Source organism: Acomys minous (assembly GCF_964271855.1).
Source record: "Acomys minous genome assembly, chromosome: 2".
Taxonomy (NCBI): domain Eukaryota; kingdom Metazoa; phylum Chordata; class Mammalia; order Rodentia; family Muridae; genus Acomys; species Acomys minous.
Window position 1 is genome coordinate 141,979,151 of NC_140484.1, and position 21,438 is coordinate 142,000,588.

Genomic DNA, 21,438 nt, shown 5'->3' on the forward strand with positions numbered 1-21,438 from the left:
AGAAAATGTGTTACCATGCCTGCCCTACGGGACTTCAGTCTACTCTGATTTTTCCAAAGAACGTTTCCTTTTCCATTTAAAATGCTAACAAAATCATTTGGATCATGTAGGAGTCCAGTGCCGAAAGGCCTTAAGAGTGTGTTCAGTGGCATATCCAGCATGTCTGCAGAGGGCTGAGCCTGGGGCCCACTGCACAGACCATTTTGGCTACTGGTCTGAGGACATGTAAGCGGCTCATAGGATCCAACAGGATAGAAGAGAAGAGAGCTGGCTGACTTCAAAAATGCCTCTTGTGGGACAAGCCTGGTGCCTGCCCGCTCCAGAGTCCCTGTTCCCATTGTCTGTGGGGCACCGAGAAGAGTGTCCCCACAGTGTTGTCCGAGTTTGCACCCAATCCAGAGGACTGACCCAGTTATTCTATTCCTCCCGCAGGGTTCAGGAGGAAGGAGTTCCGAGGGAAGCTGGCCATCGCCATCACTGCCAACTTCATAAACAGGAACAGCACAGCGGAGGCCAAGGTGGAGGAGATCAGTGGTGTGGCCTTCATCTTCAACCAGAAATTCTTCCAGGACCTGAAGGAAGAGACAGGTGAGAGTGTCACCTTGCTAAAGCAGACCCTATTTGCAGTTTCTGTGTGTGTGTGTGTGTGTGTGTGTGTGTGTGTGTGTGTGTGTGTGTGTGTGTGAGAGAGAGAGAGAGAGAGAGAGAGAGAGAGAGAGAGAGAGAGAGTGTAGTGTCCTGGGTGTATGCATGACACTATAAGCATGCGCTCACACATGTGCAGTGGCCAAAGGACAACATATAGCATCACTCTTGAGATGCTGATCACATGTTTTTGTTTTTGTTTTGAGAAAAGGCCTCTCACTGGCCTAACACTTGATGAGTAGGCTAGGTTAAGTGGCCCAGAGATCCATGTCTGCCTCCCCAGCACTGGGGTGATGATACCAGGCCTGCCTTCTCTGACCTCGTGGATTCTGGGGATCAAATTCCATCCTGCAGTACTTGCAAAGCATGCATTTTTTTCTGACTAAGCCATCTCCCCGGTCCTCTGTCCAAGATGTCTGAACTGTTCACAGGCCCGCTGGCCTCCAGTGGTTGCTAGGACTGGAATATGAGAGTAAATCTTTCTCTTGGCACAGGAGATGTCCAGAGGCCCTTCAGGGACAAGGGGAGATCTTAAGAGTATGTTTCAGATGTTGACTGTGGAAATAGATAATAGACTTTGCTGATAGATAGTGGACATGCGCTGACTGTCGAGTGTCAGAGCTCAGCATCGTGGAATACAAAGCCAAAGTTAGCCCCACCCCTCCTGAGATTTCCCCCTATCCAAAGAGGGTACCCACATAAAGCACTGTAAGATAAGGTAGCAGGGAAGGCTGTTCCCACGATCAGCATGAGATGCTGGGGACACTCTGAGGAGAGAGCCTGTAATCTGAGGGACAACCTGAGGAATCCCAGGTGCTTTGTACAGCACCTCAGCTGCCCCTCCCTAGGAGACAAGACAAGGACCCTCCTACCCCACCCTCACCGTGCTCAGGCAGAAGTTGTCACCTAACCATGGGTCTCTAGAACAGAAGGTACTGGATTCAATAGCTTAGCAGATATTCTCTTGAATGCATGCCATGTTCCAAATGCTGGGTGGAAAGCCTGAGGCAGAATGGCAGACCAAGACTTACGTTCTCTGTGGCCAGATAGCCAGTAAATGAACAACAGGTGCTCGTGGGAGTAGAGAAGAAACAAAGAGGAGCTGACTTTTTTTTTTAATAACCTGATCAAAAGCACACATTATTTCTTGAAAAGCCAGAGCAATGATAGTGTTAAGCTTACAGTATGATGGGCACATACTGTAATCCCAGCACTTGGAAAGTGGAAGCAGGAAAATCAGGCTTCAAAACCAGCACCAGCTTACATAGTAATTTTGAGCACAGCCTTAACTATAGGGCTCCTTGTCTGTAGAAGTGGACGTACGTCATAGGACTCCCGGACTGCCCAGTCAGCTCTGGTCTGTTGGCACTTCCCGTCTGTGCCACCTACACACTCACTTCACGTGGCTCCAGTTCTGATCAGCGTATCCGTACTTTTTCTTCTCCTTTTCTTAGCACATTTTAAATATTGTCCATGTTTCTCATTTTCTCATTCGACATCACATCTTAAATATAGTCCTGACGGATGGTAGGCTTGGGAGATGGTGACATCTCTTGGCTTCCAGGCCAAGGCTGGATGCCCATGTGGCTCTGGTATTGCCTGGGACATGGGAATGGCTTTCTATATTCAAGGGCCAAAGGCAGAGAAAATCAAAAGGATTGTGTTTCATGATACACTGAGATGATAGGACATTCAGGTTTCAGTGTCCCTTTGATTTCACGACACAGCCATGGACATGCAGTCACATTGTTGTCCATAGCTGGTTCCACCATGGGTGTTTCTAACAGAGACCAAGTAACCCACAAAGACACACATGTTCGCTTAAAACCTTGGCCTCTGAGCTCCACCTTTCACGAGCTTCCTGTTAGGGCAACACTTTCCATGGAATCATTTCCTGTAAGGCACAGCTTCTAGGAACCAGCTAAGTTGCTGAGCCAGCCTCCTGCCTCTTGCTGGTCACAGTGGTATTTGCCATCTTACGTCCCTCTGAGCCTCCACAATTTATTATTACAAGTTTTAATATTTCCTTTCCAGAGTATAATATGCTTAATTCTCCAGCCCTTCCTTCCCCTTAGAAGCAAAGAAAATAAACTTCCCGAACCATCAAATAGGGATTATGACAGGACATTGCGTCTGTTTCTCCAAAGGTTCCATGAGCTTCCTTTAAACTTGGCTGTTGTTGCCTCCGTAAGTCATTGTCTCATATCAGTGACAACAATAAATTCCCCTTGATTCCCTGGGGGCCTGCTGCATCCATGCTATTTCCTATTTTACTGTAATAATAAAGGTGTTGCTATGGTTACTCAGAACACCTTGTGTGGATGCTTTGAGGTCACTGTGTGCCTGCTAGTCCCCTTCACATAAGCTGAACCACAGGGTCTCAGGCTCCAGTGAACATCAGAGTCACCCAGGGAGTTTAAGACATAGGGTGCTGGCCCTACCCCGATTTCTGACTCAGGCTCCCTGACAATTTGACCTTCTACTAAGTTCTCAGGTGAAGTCAGTGGCTCTGGCTGAGCTTCCCTGCATCCCTCTGAGAACACAGAGGCCAGGCATCATCTCATAGCATGATTTTAAATGCATAAACCTAATGTGTGAATGTTTTGCTGTCCACGGAATAGACAAAAGGCGAAGCCTAAGGCTGGAGAGATGGCTCCATTGAGGATCTGAATTCAATTCCCAGGACCTACGTAAAGCCTTGGGCACAGTAGTGTGTGTTTGTAATCCCAGCTCTAGTTTGTAGAGACAGGAGCATCCTTGAGGCTTCCTTCTGGCCAGTCTACTCTAGCTGCTGAGCTGTGGGTTAATGATAAACCCCGTCTCAAGAAGGAAGACACCTGAAAAACGATGCCCCAGGTTGTCTTCTGAGATACACACAGGCACATGCACATGCATCAGGATGCCATCTAGGCCTCTAACCTCGAGCTATGGTTCCATTTGACCTGGGTTTTCTCATGATGCAAGCTAGGGCACAGAGTGGATGGGGCCTGAGCCATATAGTTGGGTTCAAAGTTGGTTTTTTTTTCCCCTTAACATCCGTGGTCCTGTCCAGATTGTCCTATAACACTTTCTGTCTAGCTTTAACTTAGCAATACCGGACACCTATGGTCATCGTAGGTCATTTGATTGTTTTATATTTGAACTTGTCTTTGTGCAACCATGAAAGCTGGTTGCTTCGACCTGGGTGACTTCTGGTCCTCCCTTCTTCCTCCCACAGCCTGGTACGTCTTTACTGTTTATTTTATATGCATCTCCTCCACGTACATAACAAGGCCTGGCTGGTAAACTGAGTCTGAATGCCCTCTCCTTTCAGGGATTGATCTCGAGAACATTGTTTACTACAAGGACTGCACCCACTACTTTGTCATGACAGCCAAGAAGCAGAGCCTGCTGGACAAAGGCGTCATCATTAACGTACGTACCTGTGGGCTGTGATTTCTTACCTGTCTTCCCCTGGGCAAAGTGGACTGGCAGCATCCGCAGATGTGGGAGAAGATGATGTCCTGCAAAGGGGAAGAGACTGTTCTTTGCCTTTGGCGTCACGTGGCGGCCCAGCCACACGGATATGTTTCAAACATGTTGTGATAAGAGATCTTCTCCCAGATGTGCCCAGAAAATGACCAGTTGAATCTTTTCCTTCCTCAAATGCCATTCATTTGGCCCTACTCCTTCTCTAGAAGGTCACTTCAGTGGAGGTGGGGACTCCTTGTCCTTGTGGTACATAGAGATCCCGTCACTTAGGAGTCTTACACTATGTCCCTTTGCCTTGGGGACATTCACTTATATGTAGTCAGAGATGAGCAGAGACCCGGCTCTGCCGTGGTGGCCAAGATGCTGTTGCTTTTTCTGAATCTCAGTCTTTATATCTACAAAGTTGAATAATTCCTGTCTAAAACGGGTTCTTGAGATGTGACTCTGTGTGTGGGGGGGGGGGGAGGAGGGTGCTGCGTGAGGAACGCACACACATATGTATATAGTGCACGCGTTATGCTTAGTACAGAGCCTGGCAGATAGTGGTTGTCAAGATTCTTCCACATCCAGCCTTGTTAGGATACTTGTTTTTCTGTCCTGTTGGCCCCTCGGTCTCTCTTCGTGGCTTTGCTTCTTGTTTGTTTGTTTGTTTGTTTGTTTGTTTATGTTCCAAAACAGTTAATGTCTTGATGAATAGCTCAGGCTATCTTCAAATTCCCCATCCTCTTGCCTCGGCCTCTTAAGAGCTGAGATTTGAAGGCATGCACTCCAGGCGGAGCGTGCATCATCAAGTATGAAGAGAGAACACTGGATGGCACTGGAGAGGGATGACTTAAAGGTTAAGAGCACGTGCTGTTCGCCAAGAGGACCCGAGTTTGGGTACTACCACCTACATCAGGTGGCTCCATCCTACTAGAACTCGTTTCAGGAGATCCAGTATCCTCTTCTGACCTCACCAGGCACTGCATGCATGTGGCATATGCTTAGATAGACACACATATGGATGACTAAAAATAGGCAAGAGGAGGTGGTGAGGATGAGAGATTTGGTCGGGCCCCATCTGTGTAGAGCTCCTGTGCTCATTGCTTTAAGATAAGAATCCCACAGCCCCAGGTCAGCTGCCTCTGGGTCCTGGCCCAGCCCAGGACTACTCATTGTTGCTTGCCAGAGTACAGTGTGCTTAGCTTCTCACCAGCTTGTTCTGGCATCTGGCCTGGAAGCCTGAGTAATGCAGGCCTCCCCTGGGCCTCCTCCACCTTGGCTGGGGCCTCTGCTGAGAGCATGGATCGTGGGCAAAGGCTGTGGGTAAGCCTGGTGACACTAGCCTTACCCCCACCCCCCGCACATACACACACACACACACACACACACACACACACACACACACACACGTTGTTATAAGCAGTGGTTTTCCACATCTGCCAGCTCACTGCTAGCTGGTTTGTCTGCCCACTGGTGTGATGCCCTCTTCTCTCCTCAGGTGTGCCTGTTGAGGTGGCTTCTTCAGTCTTCTCATGGGCTGGGTACAATCTGGGGTCAGGGGGAATATTTGAATTTCCAAAATAGAGCATTTGAAATTATAACTGCCCAGGAAATGGAAGCAGAAAGTCACTCTGCTTATAGAGGAGGCTGTATATCTTGAGACCTCCTGTCCTGGCACCTTACATCGTCCTATTAGCATTTCCTCACACACCACCATTTGTAGCATTATGGATTAGTGGGGCAGGCGGTGTCATCCACTGAGGACTTCCTATGTGCCAGGCATGGCATGGGGCAGTTCATGTGCACTCTTACTCCAGCTTTAAGGAGATCTTGTAATTGTGTTCTTGCAAATGAGAAAGCAGAGACTCAGAATCAAGCTAAATGGCGTGCCCAGATTCCAGTTGTGATAGGGTCTCATGTATGCCAGGCTGGCCTCGAACTCATTTTTCAGCTGAGGATGACCTTGAATTCCTGAGCCTCTTGCCTCCATTTCCCACATACTGAAATTACAGGCGTGCATCATCACCCTCAGTTTTAATCATTGCTGAGGCTGAACCCCAGTTTCTTGTGCACAATAGAGAGCGCTCTATCAATGGAACCTTCCTCTTTCACATCACCTTTGGGAAAGGTGGCCTTTAAGTTTCTTTGCCAAAGATGAGCAGACTAGACTTTGGGAGTCTTCTAAACTTTTCTCTTCATTCTCTGACACTCTTTGGCCACATCTCTGGGATGAATTCCCTCATTGTCCAAGCGCAGGTGTTCCCACTCCAGCGGAGAAACAGAACAATGCCCATGTTCACAGCCAAGCCACAAGTGTCCCCAGCGCCATGGAAAAGTGGACAGCTGAGTCTGGAAGGAAATTCAGAGAGTGGCATGGCATACCATTTTTTTTTCTTTTTCTGGTCTTGTTTGAGCACTAAGCACAGGTATTGTGGACCCCCTGTAGCTTAGCACCATCCATTAATAAATCACAGTCACTGGCTGGTTCCTTTGTCACTTAATTGTACTTGAGGTTATTACAATGTGCAGCGTGCAATGTGCAGTGTGCAATGCGCTCCTTGTTTGCCAGGAGGCTGTTATCAAGCACACTGTTGATTACAGTTCCCAGCGTCCTCTGTCTGAATTCCTACATGAGATAGATCTTTCAGCACTCGGTGCCAGGAAAAACTGGCCTCCCCCGAGGAATTGCTGTACTCCGTTTTCTGATAAGGAAAGCCCATATCTCATTTCCCCTTTGCCTTGGAGGCCAGGAAGCCCAAAGCCAAAGTGGGTGCTTAATCACAGCCACGCTGACCGCCATGGCTGGACCATGTGGTTATTTCCTTGGGTCTGGTTTTCTAGTTTTGGTTCTCATACCTGTGTGTGTGTATGCATGCGTGCACATGTGTCTGTCTGTCTGTCTGTCTGTCTGTCTGTCTCTCTCTCTCTCTCTCTCTCTCTTTGTCTCTCTGTGTGTGCGTGTGTGTGTGTGTGTGTGTGCGCGCACGCTTGCACGTACTTCCTACAGACACACAAGCACATAGGTACATCTCTGTGGAGGTCAGAGGTCAGCTTCAGGAGTGATTCCTCAGGAGCCATCCTCTCGGTTTTTGAGACCAGGTCTCTCACTGGCCTGAAAGTCACCGATGAGGCTAGGCAAGCTAGCAAAGGTTTCCTGGGGGATCTTTCTGTCTCTGCCTCCCAGCACTGAGATCATAGACACACTGCTCTGCCTCGGTGTTTATGTGGGTTCTGGGGTTTGGACTCAGGTCCCCATGTTTACGCAGCAAATGCTTTACAGACCAATTCATCTCCCAGCCCTTCCCTCTATCTTGGTTTTGTGTAACCTCCCTGTCAAGACCCATCCCATGGCCTAAAAGGGGTATGAAGCTAGCCCTGTGGAGGGAGGGGGATCTTGATGGATGTTTCGGTCTCCCCCAGGACTACATTGACACAGAAATGTTGCTGTGTGGGGAAAATGTAAACCAGGACAACCTGCTCTCCTACGCCCGGGAGGCCGCTGATTTTGCCACCAATTACCAGCTGCCGTCCCTAGACTTTGCCGTCAACCACAACGGGCAGCCTGATGTGGCCATGTTCGACTTCACCTCCATGTACGCCTCGGAGAACGCAGCCCTGATGCGCGAGCGCCAGGCACACCAGCTGCTCGTGGCCCTTGTGGGTGACAGCTTGCTCGAGGTACTACCTGCCCTTAGAGCCCTTAGATCATGCTGCAGTTCAGATCCACACATTGGTACTCAGGCGGCTGATGGCCTCTGCTGCCAGCATCCCAGGGAGGGGCAGGTTCTCAGACAATGGGCAGGCCTCTGCCAAGGCCGTGTTGGCCTGGGAGGTAGCCCTTATGGCTGAATTCTGAGATTTGTCAGCTTGCCTGTAACAGAAGCCTTACCTCTCATCTCCGGCTTCTTCTTGGCTGCTTCTAGATTGAGGAATAAAGTTAGTCGGGCCTGGTCTAGAGCCCAGAACTGTCCTCTTCCAAACATGTAGACTCCTAAATAGGGCAGGGACCTATTACCTGTGTGGGTGGTCCTGTGTGACCTTTCAGTATAGGCCTTCTTCTGGAGTGTGAGGGAAGCTGGGGAAAAGGGAGTCTCAAAGCACGTGTGGCAGCCATAGCTTTACCTCTCACCCCCATAAGTGTGAGGATCCTTAGATAAGCATCCCTTTGGGGTTAGCATCCAATCTTAATATGAACACCAACAGTGTCGCAGAGTATCCAGGGATGAGATTCAGATTAGAAACCCTGCTTCGGGTACACCGTGGGGCAAGCTGTCTGCCCCAGTTTTGACCAGATCAGCCCTTATTCACCTTACTGGGGCCTGCCACTTTTATGCCTGTCTCCCTCCCAATTCCCTTCCTCATACTCCTCCTGTGCCTAGCACTCGGGCAGGCTCCACCATGTTCCAGCCACAAAGCCTTTGCCCCTGACCTTCCCAAATGGAAGGAGATCCGAATCCCAGCCATGCTTTGCAAGGAGCATAAAGGCCACACGTTCACAAAGTGTTCCCTGGTTCCGTTCTCCCTCCTCCAGGTAGTTTTGCTACACGCGGGGCCACGCGGGGCATCTCTGCGACAGCTGCCCATGGTTCTGGTGAGCTGTGGGCAGCAGGGCCTTGCTCTTGCCCTGGCTCAGAGACCATCAGATAGAATGGGAGAGAAGACTGGCCATCATTCGAGTCAGTGGGAACCCTGTGTGTACTCTTTTACAGCCGTTCTGGCCCATGGGCACAGGCTGCGCCCGAGGCTTCCTGGCAGCCTTTGACACAGCGTGGATGGTGAAGAGCTGGGATCAGGGCACCCCTCCCCTGGAGGTGCTAGCCGAAAGGTGAGTTCATAAGTGGGGGGGGGGGGGGCTGCTGGGTAGAAAGCTCGGGCAGGAGTTGAGCCGTGCTGGTGGCTGTCCTGCAGCCTCCACTCTACCTTATTTTCCTTCCCACGTGTGGCTTGGTGTGATCCTGTCCTGGGTAAGGGTTCTGTGGCCTTCCAGGCTGCTCCTACAGTTGAGGTCCTGGCTTCCTCCCAGGCCCTTGCTCTGGCCACAAGACCATGAACAGATGGCTGACTGGGAGAGTTAGTGCTGATAAAGGAGACGGGCTTTGGATGGCCTTGGGTGTGGACCACTGCGGCCACAGGGGCAGGCCACAGGAGCAGCATGGCTGGGCAGTAGCTTTAGCCGAACTAGAGGCTACTGAGATGCTAACCCTGCTTTCCTGCTCCTGCCCAGGGAAGGAGAGCACACCCCACTACCTGAATGCTTTCCCTTGCTCCCCCTTTTTGTCCCTTCCTACGTTCTGTAGTTCTCAGGACTGTGTCCGACATTGCAAGGGAAGGTCATACAAACACACTCAGGAAGGCTGGGGAAGGGGAGAGTGTAGGAACAAGGGCCTCAGGTGGCAAGAGCAACCCCTGACCTCTGGCCTCTGACCCCCTGCAGAGAGAGTCTTTACCGGCTGTTACCTCAGACAACCCCAGAGAACATCAACAAAAATTTCGAGCAGTACACATTGGACCCAGCCACGCGGTACCCAAACCTCAACTTGCACTGCGTCAGGCCTCACCAGGTAAGCCCACTCCCAGGACTGTCTGAAGCCCCTGCCGTGCCTGAGGAAAAGGAATGCTCTCATAAATTGTCACATCCCTGGGACCAAGGTCACCAAAGCTGGATAGTACAAGGGAGGAGCCAGTTCTTTCCATAGATACAATATGCATAGATTTAACAGGGGCAGAATTCTTTTTTTTTTTTTTTTTTTATGGAGAAATTGACTGTAGAGAGTAGGAAAGGGGGAGGGGTGCCCCAGAGAGGAAGCAGCCAGCCAGAGAGAAGATAGACAGAGACAGAGAGAACAAGAAGAGGCAGCGTGCTTCATAGCCTATGGCGGGGAGAAACTAGGACACATACATTGCTGCGTGTGCCTGTGTTTATTTGCATGTTTGCATCTATTTTCATGTGTTGATTTGTCAGTGTGCAAATGTGACAAGGATTATATACCTCTGTCTCAAAAATAATTGGCTTTGCTAGCTAGCCATCTCCTCTCGCCACCATGTATGGGCATGACTGTCATTTATCCTGGGGATTTTATCCACCCAACCTCTACCCTCTTCAGTTAATAGGACAGAAAACAGTACAGGGTTTTTTTTATTAGCCAATTAGACACTCACTGTCAGGTCCCCCACATTTGGGAAGACAGTTGAGGCCTGTTGTCTGTTGTCTCGGCACAGAGACAAGCTGACAACACTGTGTGGCTGTTGTCACTCAGTTGTCCGGAAGCCCTGCTGAAAGTCACGCCAGCCATCACCTGACGAAAGTACTGTTAGGTGGGGAATCTGGCGTGGGGCACAGAGCGGCCTAAGCCCAGGATCTGGGAGCTGGTGGGCAGACGTGGTCTTTCTCTGCACGCAGGTGAAGCATTTGTACATCACTAAGGAGCTGGACCGCTTCCCTCTCGAGAGATGGGGCTCGGTGAGGAGATCAGTCAACCTCTCCAGGCGGGGTGAGTCGCCCTTCTGAAACCCTGGGACAAACAGTGTGGGCGAGCAATGGAGCTTGGCCAGACCCACAGCCAGCCTGGCTCTGCCCCATTACCCGTGTGACCTTAGTGGGTGCCTCTCCTCTTTTCCTTCAGCTTCCTCATCTATAAGAAAGTACATGAAGGGGGCGGGGGCGGGCATCAGAGCCAAGACGTGCAGTTACTAAGTGCAGCACTTCACACAGGAAAGTCCACTCACTGTAGGGAGTTTCACAGAGCTGGTTTTTCTTTTCCTCTTATTTCTGGGGTGAGTGTCCTATCTTCCCAACTTGACAACAGATTCCTGAGCCTTACCCTCCCCTCCCCCACGCCTCTTCTGAGCTTCCTAATCCTGATACTGGGCACAGAGTAGGTGCTCAGAGGCAGGACAGTAACTCCCCAGCAGCCAGCTTCTCTCCCCTCTCCTACTCAGGCACTCAGCTATCTCTGTGTGTCCAGCCTCTCCCTCCCTTCCCTGCACACACCACATGCCCAGCTGCTGTAGATCACTGTTTATAGTTGTAAACCTTTACTGCTACACAAGCATGGCTGCCTCTCCACATTCTTCGCTGTCACTCCGTCCTGTTTTCCTGGAGTGCCTCTGTCTGTGGCATCCCTAGACACTTTTCAATAGCTAGCTCCGATATACATCCTCAGACACGTTCTTTAGAGAGCCCTCTTCCCTGGATCGGCTCGCAACAAACCTGGTCATGAGCTCCTCTAGCTCAACAGCCCCGTGTCATGAGTGTCACCCAGTAGATGCAGGGTCTGTGTTCTTAGCCTCCGACCCATATGGACAGTGCCGTTAGACAGTGTGCTTCCTGTTGACCTGGGCCCTGCACAGTGGCGATCAGGGTTGCATCTACGTCATCCACTCTTCTGGGATCCCATCCCTGATGGCAGTGGGAGTGACGCTCAGACTGAACTAGCTGAAATCTCCACCTGTATCTTCCCCAACAGAGTCAGACATACGGCCTAACAAGCTCCTAACCTGGTGCCAGCAGCAGACCGAGGGTTACCAGCGCGTCAAGGTCACTGACCTGACCACATCCTGGCGCAGCGGCTTGGCCCTGTGTGCCATCATCCACCGCTTCCGGCCAGAGCTGATGTGAGTGTGCACCCTGAACACAAGGACCCCAAGATTCCTCCAGGTGGAGACCCCCACTCCACTCAGTGTTTCTCCTACAAGTTCCTATTTGGGCTGCCTTCTAAATATTGCTTTTCCCTTGTGTGGACAGCAACATGTGTGCTCTGTGTCCCTGGTACGTGACAGTCAACACGGGATCATTAGCTGTGTCTTACCAATAGACACCGCCCCCAAACCCTAATAGCCACACTTTGGAAATCTGAGGATAGGCCTCAAAGCCTCCACATCCAGAAGAGGAAGTAGAAGAGAGACCAAGCTCAGCCAAAGGAACATTTTTTTTTTTTGACATCCAGATTAATCAGAACCTTTCTGGAATCCTTTAGAGCTTCTTTGTATGTGGACAAAATGGCAGGGTCAACAGGAGGGCTAGCTGGCATTCTAGAAGCCCTTAGTGATGTGCAAAGCAATACCTATTGACATAGGGAGCAGCACAGACTCCCACACATAATAGACCCTTCCTAGAAGGCTGATGGAAACCTACTAAAATCATCTAGCCATGAGGAAATAGGAATTTCATCTAATTTGGTTGGTTAAAAAAAAAAACCTCCCGTTACTATAGCAATTAAAATGAAAAATGAATAAGAGAAGTAATTAAAGTAACATCTACATTTCTCAAGAGGGTTGTCATTTTCCCATGGCTTCAGCCTAGATCCTGGGTATGATCATGGTGCGTGTTTGATTCAGTCCCCTCATGAGGGAGGCGTGTTCCTGGGCTTGAGGTGGGGGCTCAGCAGGGCTGGAAAAAATCGTCACCCCACAGTGCTCCATTATGATCTCACTCCATCCTGACTCACCCCCAACCTCACCTCGTATTGATCCTCCAGCAACTTTGACTCTCTGAATGAGGATGACGCCGTGGGAAACAATCAACTGGCATTTGATGTGGCCAAGCGGGAGTTTGGGATCCTGCCTATGACCACGGGCAAGGAGATGGCATCTACCCAGGAGCCCGACAAGCTCAGCATGGTCATGTACCTCTCCAAGTTCTATGAGCTCTTCCGAGGCACCCCACTGAGACCCATGGGTAAGCATGGAGACTTGTCCAGAGTCTAGGGTCATGGCTGCCCTCCAGACCAAGTCTGGCTGGCGTTGTCCACTACGTGCCTGCTAGACATCTTCCCCTCAACTCAGAGGCCAAACAAGGGTGACCCTGGAAAAGATGCAATGGGATCCCCAAACCCCTCAGCCATTCAAGGCTTTATGCAGGTCAGGGTGAGGGAATTCTTCTAAGAGAGTCATGATATAACGACTCCCACAGGTTATAACATCACCACCTCTGGGTCCCAATTTCAGTGTTGTTTTTTTACTTCTCTACAGATTCCTGGCGTAAAAACTATGGAGAAAATGCTGACTTCGTCTTGGGCAAATCATTCATTCCGAATAACTATCTCAACCTCACGTTTCCCAGGAAGAGGACCCCACGGGTAAATTTCAGGCTGGTTTTTGTTTTGTTTTGCTTTGTTTCCTCACTGCAGGTTATGGGGGAAGAGGAAGGAGAATTTTATGTCTGGGTTTGTTTATGTTGACAAATTGCATAGATCAAGACTCAAAGCATATGCACATAGCTCCGTGGGTGCATGTGTTAGGAGGGAACCAGGTTGGCTCTGCTCCCTGAATGGTAGTTCAAGCTCATTTCTTGTGTCACTAGATGGTTCAGTCCAGGGGCATGATGGACATTGGTTAAGCAGCGAGACTGTTGTAGCAGTCTTATGTTCTCGTGTCTCCATTGATGAAATGCATTCATTCATTCAGTTGTCATCATGCCCCAATGACTTTAGGGCTATGGGTTTTAGTTGTTTTGATGCTGGCTGCAATTACACAGAAATGAATGGTGTGGGGTTTATGGCTTTGAGTCCTGTCCTAGTTTGTGTCTCTGTTTTGATAAAATACTGACCAGGCCAACTTCGGGGAGAAGAGGGTTTATTTGATTGACATTTCCATGTCACAGTCCATCATCAAAGGAGGCCAGAGCAGAAGCTCAGGGCAGGAATCAGTGAAGAAGCCACGGAGGCATGTTCGCTCTCTTTGGCTTGCCTGCCTTCTTCTATAACTCAGAACCACTGGCTCTCAAGTGGTATCATCCACAGTGAGCTGGGCCCTCCTACATCAGTAATTAGTCAAGAAACACACACACACACACACACACACACACACACACGTATGACTTCTTCACAGACATCAGGGAAATGTGTACTGTTCTGTTTTCTCAGCAGTTAAGCCAAAAAAAAAAAAAAACAGTCAGTGTTTTTCAAGATGTCTGACAGATATCACTGAGTGTCCTGCCATTCCTCTGGGTTCACTCTGGTGTAATGGGATACTTAGCTACACAATTTGGGAACCACAAGTCTGAAGAATAATTATCATTTTATTCATGATATCCAACCAGTGGCCTGAAATAGAAGTGTACCCCAGGGAGAGCTATAGATATAGTCTACACAAAATTGTGAACTTAGTTTAAACACGAGACAAAGTCTCACTATGTAGACCAGGCTGGCTTCAAACTCTCAGAGATCTGCCTGCCTCTGCCCTCTCCACTGGCCTAAAAAGTACTTACTATCATGCCTAGCTGATGAGACTATTTATGGCAATTGTTTTGTGACTCTTATAGATGACAACATAGTGCTGCAGTCACACAAAATAAACATGTGTATGTTCTCACAACCTACAAACCATGGGTTAAATACCTCTGAATTTAATGTGTGGTATAGATGATTTGCATCATCCAATGTGGCCCAGAAAAGCCAAAATTTTGATACTCTTGATTACAACCATCTTGCATCTCAATGGGAGATACAATGTCCTTGCTTAATATGCTCACAGTGACAAATACAAGCCAGGGCCCATGAGGTCAGGTGGCTTGCCCAAGGTCACATGCTACAGAGTTGCACTTCATGGCCTTGCCCCTGTACTGTACTGCACTTGTTCATCAAAAAGGCCTTGGTTGTGTATCCAGTGACGGAGCGTGCTGAAGTGATGGCAGTAAAGTGAGAGGCAGTGAGGAGCTGGACCCCACACAAGAGGCTAAGAACCATGCACACATCCTTATTCACCTGTGGTGGCTCCGCCTCTGCTATGCCACACAAATATTGGTGCAGTCAGACATGTGCCGCAAAAGCATGGCGCCTTATGTACCTTCAGGGAATACAGATTTAGGTTAGACCACACCTGGGCCGTTCTATCCTTTAGCCTATCCTCCTCACAATGCCTACAACCTTGATAAGGGAGTCTGTGTTAAACACTCCTCCCTATCTCTCCCTGAGGTCACCCCATTTTCCAGAGAAATATCCTAACGTGTCCATCTGTCCAGTCCCTCCGCATGTTACATCTTATTCTTTAGACTGCTGAGCCAGTCCTAACAATCTCTCTCCAGGTTTCACTTTTAGGATTTAATGCATCTTTCTTTTCTCCTCTTATCTTACTGGTAACATTCAAATCTCAGCAAGACATACCAACTTCAATCAACATAGAAGGCGTGTTCTCCGTTAGGGACTATGCTTGCTTTGAGGGAGAGTACTTCACTCAGGGTTGCCAAGCAATGAAGGTGGGTGGTCCATGCCTAGAAAAGGAGACCAGGGATGGTGCTTTCCTCTTTAGAAGTCTTTAGTCTGCTTCTGCCATCTGCCTGTGATCCTGGTCAGCCTCGAAACATTTCTTGGTATCAGATGAAAGTTCTTGGGAGTTCCTAAACTTCTGTCACCATGTAAGCAGTTGGCACCTGAACCCACATTTTTAGCCTCTTGCCTTTCCTGTATTCACACAGATCTGCACATCTATGCTACTTTGGACTCTCCTAGACCTTCCACCCCTGGGCGGTGCCTGTTTTTATGGACACTGCACTCAGTCACTGTTCTTGTTAAATTATTTGCACATGAGGACACCTGGTTTTTCTCTCATCTTGAGCTCGTTTCTTATGAGACACAATAAAGTCATCACCTGCTCTAGAATGCCCATTCCAAAGGCCAGCTAGCTAGCCCAGAGTTTCCCAGTTCAGCTAGGTCCTGCTCTGCTAGCACTTGTCCAGATGCTGCTCCAAAGCCTTGCTCTTTCTGCATGGATACCTTTTCCGAGGGCCAAGGGAGGTTTAAAAAATGCTTCTGTCCATCTATGTACCCATCTATCTGTCCATTCACCCATCAACTCATCTTTCTGCCCACCCATCCACCTATCCATTGCCCCTGCACCTATCTATCAATCCATCCACCCACCCACCCATTCTCCCATCCATCCATTCATCCATGCATCCATCCATCCATCCATCCATCCATCCACTTACCCATCTATCCATCAGTCCATTCACCCACTCATGCACCCGTCTGTCCCTCCACACACCCACCTATTCATCAGTCCATTTACCTACCCAGCTACCCTTCCATCTGTCCATTCATCTACCCACTCACTCATCCACCCATCCATAATCCATCCGTCCACACACTCACCAATCCACCCACCCACCCACCCAAACAGCCTTTGGAGGAAGGTTGGGTGTCCTTGTAGGGTAGGGAAACTTCAACTTGGAACTACTACATTTTAATAAGTTATATGGGAGCTATCAAAGTAAGAACTAGAATTCAGATGGTTAAGATTCTGCTACTAATAGTATTGACACTTGTATATCAATTTGTACTTTAAGACGTGTTTTACATTCAGTGATTCCATTAACCTTCACAATAGCTCATGAGTAGATGGTGTAAGACTCTTTCTTATAGGTGAGGAGACTGAAGTCAAAGTAGCTAGGTGATTTTCTGATGGTCACTGGCCACAGAGAAGCACCTGAACCCTTGATTCCTTGAAGAAAAAGCTTTCTTGCTAGTGTCACTGGCCTTCTTTGTAAATATCAAAGCTGACATCCAACTCAACCAGGCTATCACCTACAATGACCAATCTTTCTTTCTATGAACCAGAACTAACTTCCTCCAGGGTGAGGCTAGCCAGACAATTAAATATAAAGGTTGTTTGAGTTGAGCCAAATAACTCAGAATGGGTGGGGACATGGCTGTCCTCAGCTAGTTAGATTAATATCAGACTAGTGGATATGTACCATTGTTTGTTTGTTTTTTAAGAGGAAAACCATTTGGTTTAATAAATGACTTTTGGCACATTAACTGTTTCAAATCCTTGGAAAAATCATGATAAGAAAAGGTTCTTAGGGTGAAAGAGCTCAAACTCTTAACAGGAAGAGAAAGTCAGTCATTTGTTTATTCTCATGTTCTCTCTGCCTGGCCATGAGAAATATTTGCTTTTTCTTTGTGCTTCTGGTTCTTTGTCAAGTATAAAGTCTATAGTAATTAAAGCCTTTTGGTAAAAGGCATTTATTTATTCTTTGATAATTTTGTCATATCTATCACCACACATCCCCATTTCCCATAGAAGCCCCCTTCTTCCCAATAAGTCCCCTCCGACGTGTGTGTGTGTGTGTGTGTGTGTGTGTGTGTGTGTGTGTGTGTGGTGTCCACATCCACGTCCATGTTCATGTTCATACTTGACAGCCCAGGGTGGGACTATTCAAACAACTGGAGGCTGGCTATACCCCACCCAGCCATGTGACCTATGGGCTCACAAAGTGAACTCTAGGGTGGTAGGCCCAGTCTGCAGCTCCTGAGAATATCCCAAATGCTTCTGGGAGAGGAAATGAAGTACAAGGGGGCAACCTCTGCTTGTACTGAATTTAATTAGGCTCACTTGCACGAGCGTAGGTGGAGGTATTTAATGGAGCATGGCAACTTACCAGTTGCTACACCACTGAAGAAAATAGCTCTGGGTTAGAAGTCTTGAATGGAAATATATATATATATATATATATATATATATATATTTCCTTAGGGTTTTGTTTTGGCCTACATCTCAGTGGTACTTTTGCAAAGGAGAAAGTAAACATTGTTTGGATGTGTGCGTTCCTACCCTTTCCAGCATTTTATTTCCCCAGGGTCAGGTGGCAGTATCTGAGAAGCAGAGATGGCCCCCTTGTACTTCATCTATTCTCCCAGAAGGACTTGAAGTCCTCTTAGGAGCTGCTGACTGGGCCCACCACCCAGGGCCCATTTTGTAAGCCATTTTGTGAACCCGTAGGTCACATGTCAGGATGGGGTCTAGCCAGGTTCTACTTGTTTGAATAGGCCCACCCCGGGCTGCCAAGCATAAAAGAGAGAGTGGTGTGTACTGCTCTTTGTGGGAAAGGCCAAGCCCTCATTGAAAGTGGAAACAAAAATACAAAGAGAGCCCCGGGATTATGCACGAGGCACTCTTGTTGATGGGACGTTCTGTACTTTTCGCAGTTCTGGTCTCTGGGTCTAAGTGGCATTCACAGCCGGTGGAGCTGGGAGCCCAAACAGCCTATGTCTCTAAAATCCAACATTGTTGAAAATAAGGTCATCTGTTTCTCTTGGTGTAGGCCCAAGCATTTAGACTGAGGTTATTTCCATTCACAAAATGGTGATTTATGAGAAGTTGAAGGAAACGTTGAAGGGAAGCAGGGCCCTTTGATCTGTTGTTTTATGGTGCCTTGGTCAAATTTTTGAAAAAATATCCATGACTAAACTGTGGTTGATTATTTTTTTTAATGGAGCTGGTGAATATGGCAGTGTGTGTGTATGCGCGTGCACGCGCACACACACGGGCGTGTTGAACAAGCGTGTGTATGTGTGTTTGTGTAACAAGGGTGTTTAACAGATTTGAGTAATGCACAGCAACTCTGATTCCAGGCCTGCTATTTCATAGTAGCTGGGCCTGAAAGGACCCTCTGGGGCCAGGCAGAACTATGCTAAGGTGTGATGCCTGGATTTACAGCGAAACCATGGCACCTCTTGCTAAATCTATGGCTGGGCTGTGATATGGACCTGCCGTGGAGGATGTCAGAGTATAGCAGAATCCATGCAGATGTGCTGCACGTGGGTTGTGACTCCAGACCCCACAGGAACTAGCCACCGGGAGAAGGGCCAAGACCCTAGAAGCCGGTAGTTGAGATGTCTGTCCTTAGGAAGTGGGCCAAATCTGGGATTAAAGATGCGAGTGGAGAAGGGGCTGCATTCAGCCTCCAGCCTCACCCCAGGCCACGGTGACCTCTCAGGCCTTTACACTGCCTCTCAGCCCTCATCTGCCCCAGGCCAGCCTGACAGGCCTTGGATGGGTCCTTCAGGTTGTGGCAGCAGGGGGTGAGCTATGAGGGGTCATCGGGACTATGGAAGGGAATGTGTCGACGAATAACTGCAGTGAGTGCGGAAGTCAGTGAATCTGAACTGTCCCTCGCAAGCTGGACATCTGATCTCTAGTCTTCAGGTTGGAGGTGATGATTATTTGAAATAAATTCAACCTTATACTGGTAGCTGGGTTGCAGGTCTGCGTTGACGCTACAGCGCTGGATAGCCCACTCAAGTCCTGAGAATGCTCTCTGTGGGTGAACCTGTGACCTCTCTTCTGGAGAGGCCCAGGGAGCAGAGAAAGCCAGGTGTTTTCCATAGGTCAGCACACACAGAGGACATCCCAGGCCTGGCTCTGACCTCAGGCACATGATTAAGCCCCTCCGAGCCTCAGGTCATTGGAAGAGAGGCGATGCCTGCCCCGCCTGTGTCACAGGGGTTCTGAGATAGAGCAGAAACGCTCTCCTCTGCGTCTGACTGGAACTCCATGGCAGCACTTGTGTACAGGGGCGTCTTTCCCACGTCTACCATTGGACCGACAGCAGTTTCCAGACAGGCAAGCACCCGTCTGTGCATCCAGCTCAAGCCGTGTCCATGGCCCCGAGGTCACCATGCTCTCTTGGCTGTTGCAGGTAGACACCCAGACTGAAGAAAATGACATGAACAAGAGAAGGCGGCAGGGCTTTAACAACCCGGAAGAGGTATGTGTGGGGCTCCACTGAGACAGAGGCCCGTGTCCTGAGAGTCAGTGTGCTTAGCTACGTCACTAGCCCTGGCCCCCCCACCTTTTTTTTTTTTTTTTTTGCTTTGTGTTGTGTTGTTATTGTATATTGTTGTTGATGTTTCTCCAATGAGCCACTGGGATCCAGGCTCCATTTGCTGGAAGAGCAGCCAGGGTTCTGATCCTCGCTTTGTTTCTTCCTTGCTGTGAAACCCTGGAAGAAGAAACCTCCCTGGGATGAAGGCCATGGCTGTCAAATGTTTGAAACTTTTCAGATTAAAAAGAGGATTTATATAGCATAATTAATATTGAATGACTAATTATAAGAAGTAGGAAAGAGACAACAGCAGGCCCTTTCTCTGTACTTTTTACTGCCTTTCTTCTTCTGAGCTTGCCTTTAAGACAAATGTTGGGTGCCTGCGAGTGCCACCATCTGGTGAAAGGAGAAAATTGTAGGAGACTATGTCAAAGTCTAGAACCTGACTCTAAAAATGTGAGCAGAGAGTATGAATTCTACTTTACAAAAAAAAAATTAAAAAGACACACACACTCTCTCTCTCTCTCTCTCTCTCTCTCTCTCTCTCTCTCTCTCTCTCTCTCTGTGTGTGTGTGTGTGTGTGTGTGTGTGTGTGTGTGTGTGTGTGTATGCTGGAGAGTAATCACACACCTGTGTGCATGTCAGAGGTTAATGTCAAGTATCTTCCTTGTTGCTCTCCATCCTATTTTTTTGCGACAGGGCCCCCCAATGAAATGATATCTCCTCCAGCCAGCCAGTGAACCCCAGGGATCCCCACTGCCTCCACGGCTATGGACATGCGCCACTGCACTTAGCTTTTTAATGTGGGTGTTGGGAGACCTGAGTCTTCGTGTTTGTGTTCCATTCACTTTACCAACAAACCATCTTCCCAGCCCTGTACTTCACTTTTCAAAGCCATCCTAATTCTGCAGAAGAAAGCTTGCCTATGCCAGGGATGTGTGGGCGCCGGCTTTAGCTAGCCTACTGGCTGGTGTCAAAGATGGCTCAGAGGCACATGGGATAAAGCTACCCTGATGCTCGACTCACAGACATTATAAGAGACCCAACTCTCCTGTGTGGTTGAAGAGGCTTTATTGCTGTATTTTGTAAACCACTTGTGTTTGTGCCTCAGACTTGTTCCACCTCCCAGCAGTGACCTGCCCATCAAGCCAGAAGCTGCCCATTATTTACCTTGTCTTCTGATAACAAGAAATCTGGAGTTCACGTCACATCCTACAAAATGTGAACATGCTCGCTACCCTCATCTGAAGTGTTCCCAGAGTTACTGGGGGGGGGGGGGAGGCATCAAGAACTGTGGCTTCAGGGGCTGGAGAAATGGCTGAGCCATTAATAGAGCTTACTGCTCTCAAGGTCAGTTCCCAGCATCCACATTGGGTAGATTTCAACTATCTATAACTGCAGCCCCAGGAGATCCAATGCCTTCTCCTCGCCTCCATAGGCACCCATGTCTCTCTCTCCCTGTCTCTCTGTCCCTGTCTCTCTCTCTCTCTGTGTGTGTGTCTCTCTGTCTCTGTCTCTCTCTTACACACACACACACACACACACACACACACACACACACACACACACACACGAAAATGAAAGAGATATGCAGACCCTGGAGCCCTGACTCAATGAATCAAATCTGGTTTTGAAAATGGAGCAAATTTTAGGGGTGCTTTGGTGACTATGTGGCCACTGTGCTTTGATGACTGTGTGGCCACTGTGCTTCGGTGACTATGTGGCCATTGTGCTGGCTAACTTTGATTTTGTACAGTGTTCACTCAGTAAACTCCATCCTCCCCTTTGAGCCTGCA

The 21,438-nt window shown here is 48.7% G+C and overlaps 1 protein-coding gene and 1 long non-coding RNA gene across 12 annotated transcripts in view; one reads left to right on the forward strand and one right to left on the reverse strand.

The window, feature by feature from the left end:
• MICAL2 (microtubule associated monooxygenase, calponin and LIM domain containing 2) overlaps positions 1-21,438 on the forward strand; it is a 198,852-nt gene that overhangs the window by 87,939 nt on the left and 89,475 nt on the right. For all 11 annotated transcript variants that reach the window (XM_084772980.1, XM_084772981.1, XM_084772982.1 and 8 more), the window contains 10 exons: positions 433-588; positions 3,959-4,059; positions 7,519-7,776; positions 8,808-8,923; positions 9,533-9,659; positions 10,499-10,589; positions 11,565-11,712; positions 12,576-12,775; positions 13,069-13,175; positions 19,517-19,585. In XM_084772980.1, the coding sequence (XP_084629106.1) occupies positions 433-588; positions 3,959-4,059; positions 7,519-7,776; positions 8,808-8,923; positions 9,533-9,659; positions 10,499-10,589; positions 11,565-11,712; positions 12,576-12,775; positions 13,069-13,175; positions 19,517-19,585 (1,373 nt within the window). The remainder of the gene's footprint in view (positions 1-432; positions 589-3,958; positions 4,060-7,518; positions 7,777-8,807; positions 8,924-9,532; positions 9,660-10,498; positions 10,590-11,564; positions 11,713-12,575; positions 12,776-13,068; positions 13,176-19,516; positions 19,586-21,438) is intronic.
• Positions 1-21,438, reverse strand: part of LOC311592514 — a 256,851-nt gene that overhangs the window by 1,807 nt on the left and 233,606 nt on the right. The window lies entirely within an intron of this gene.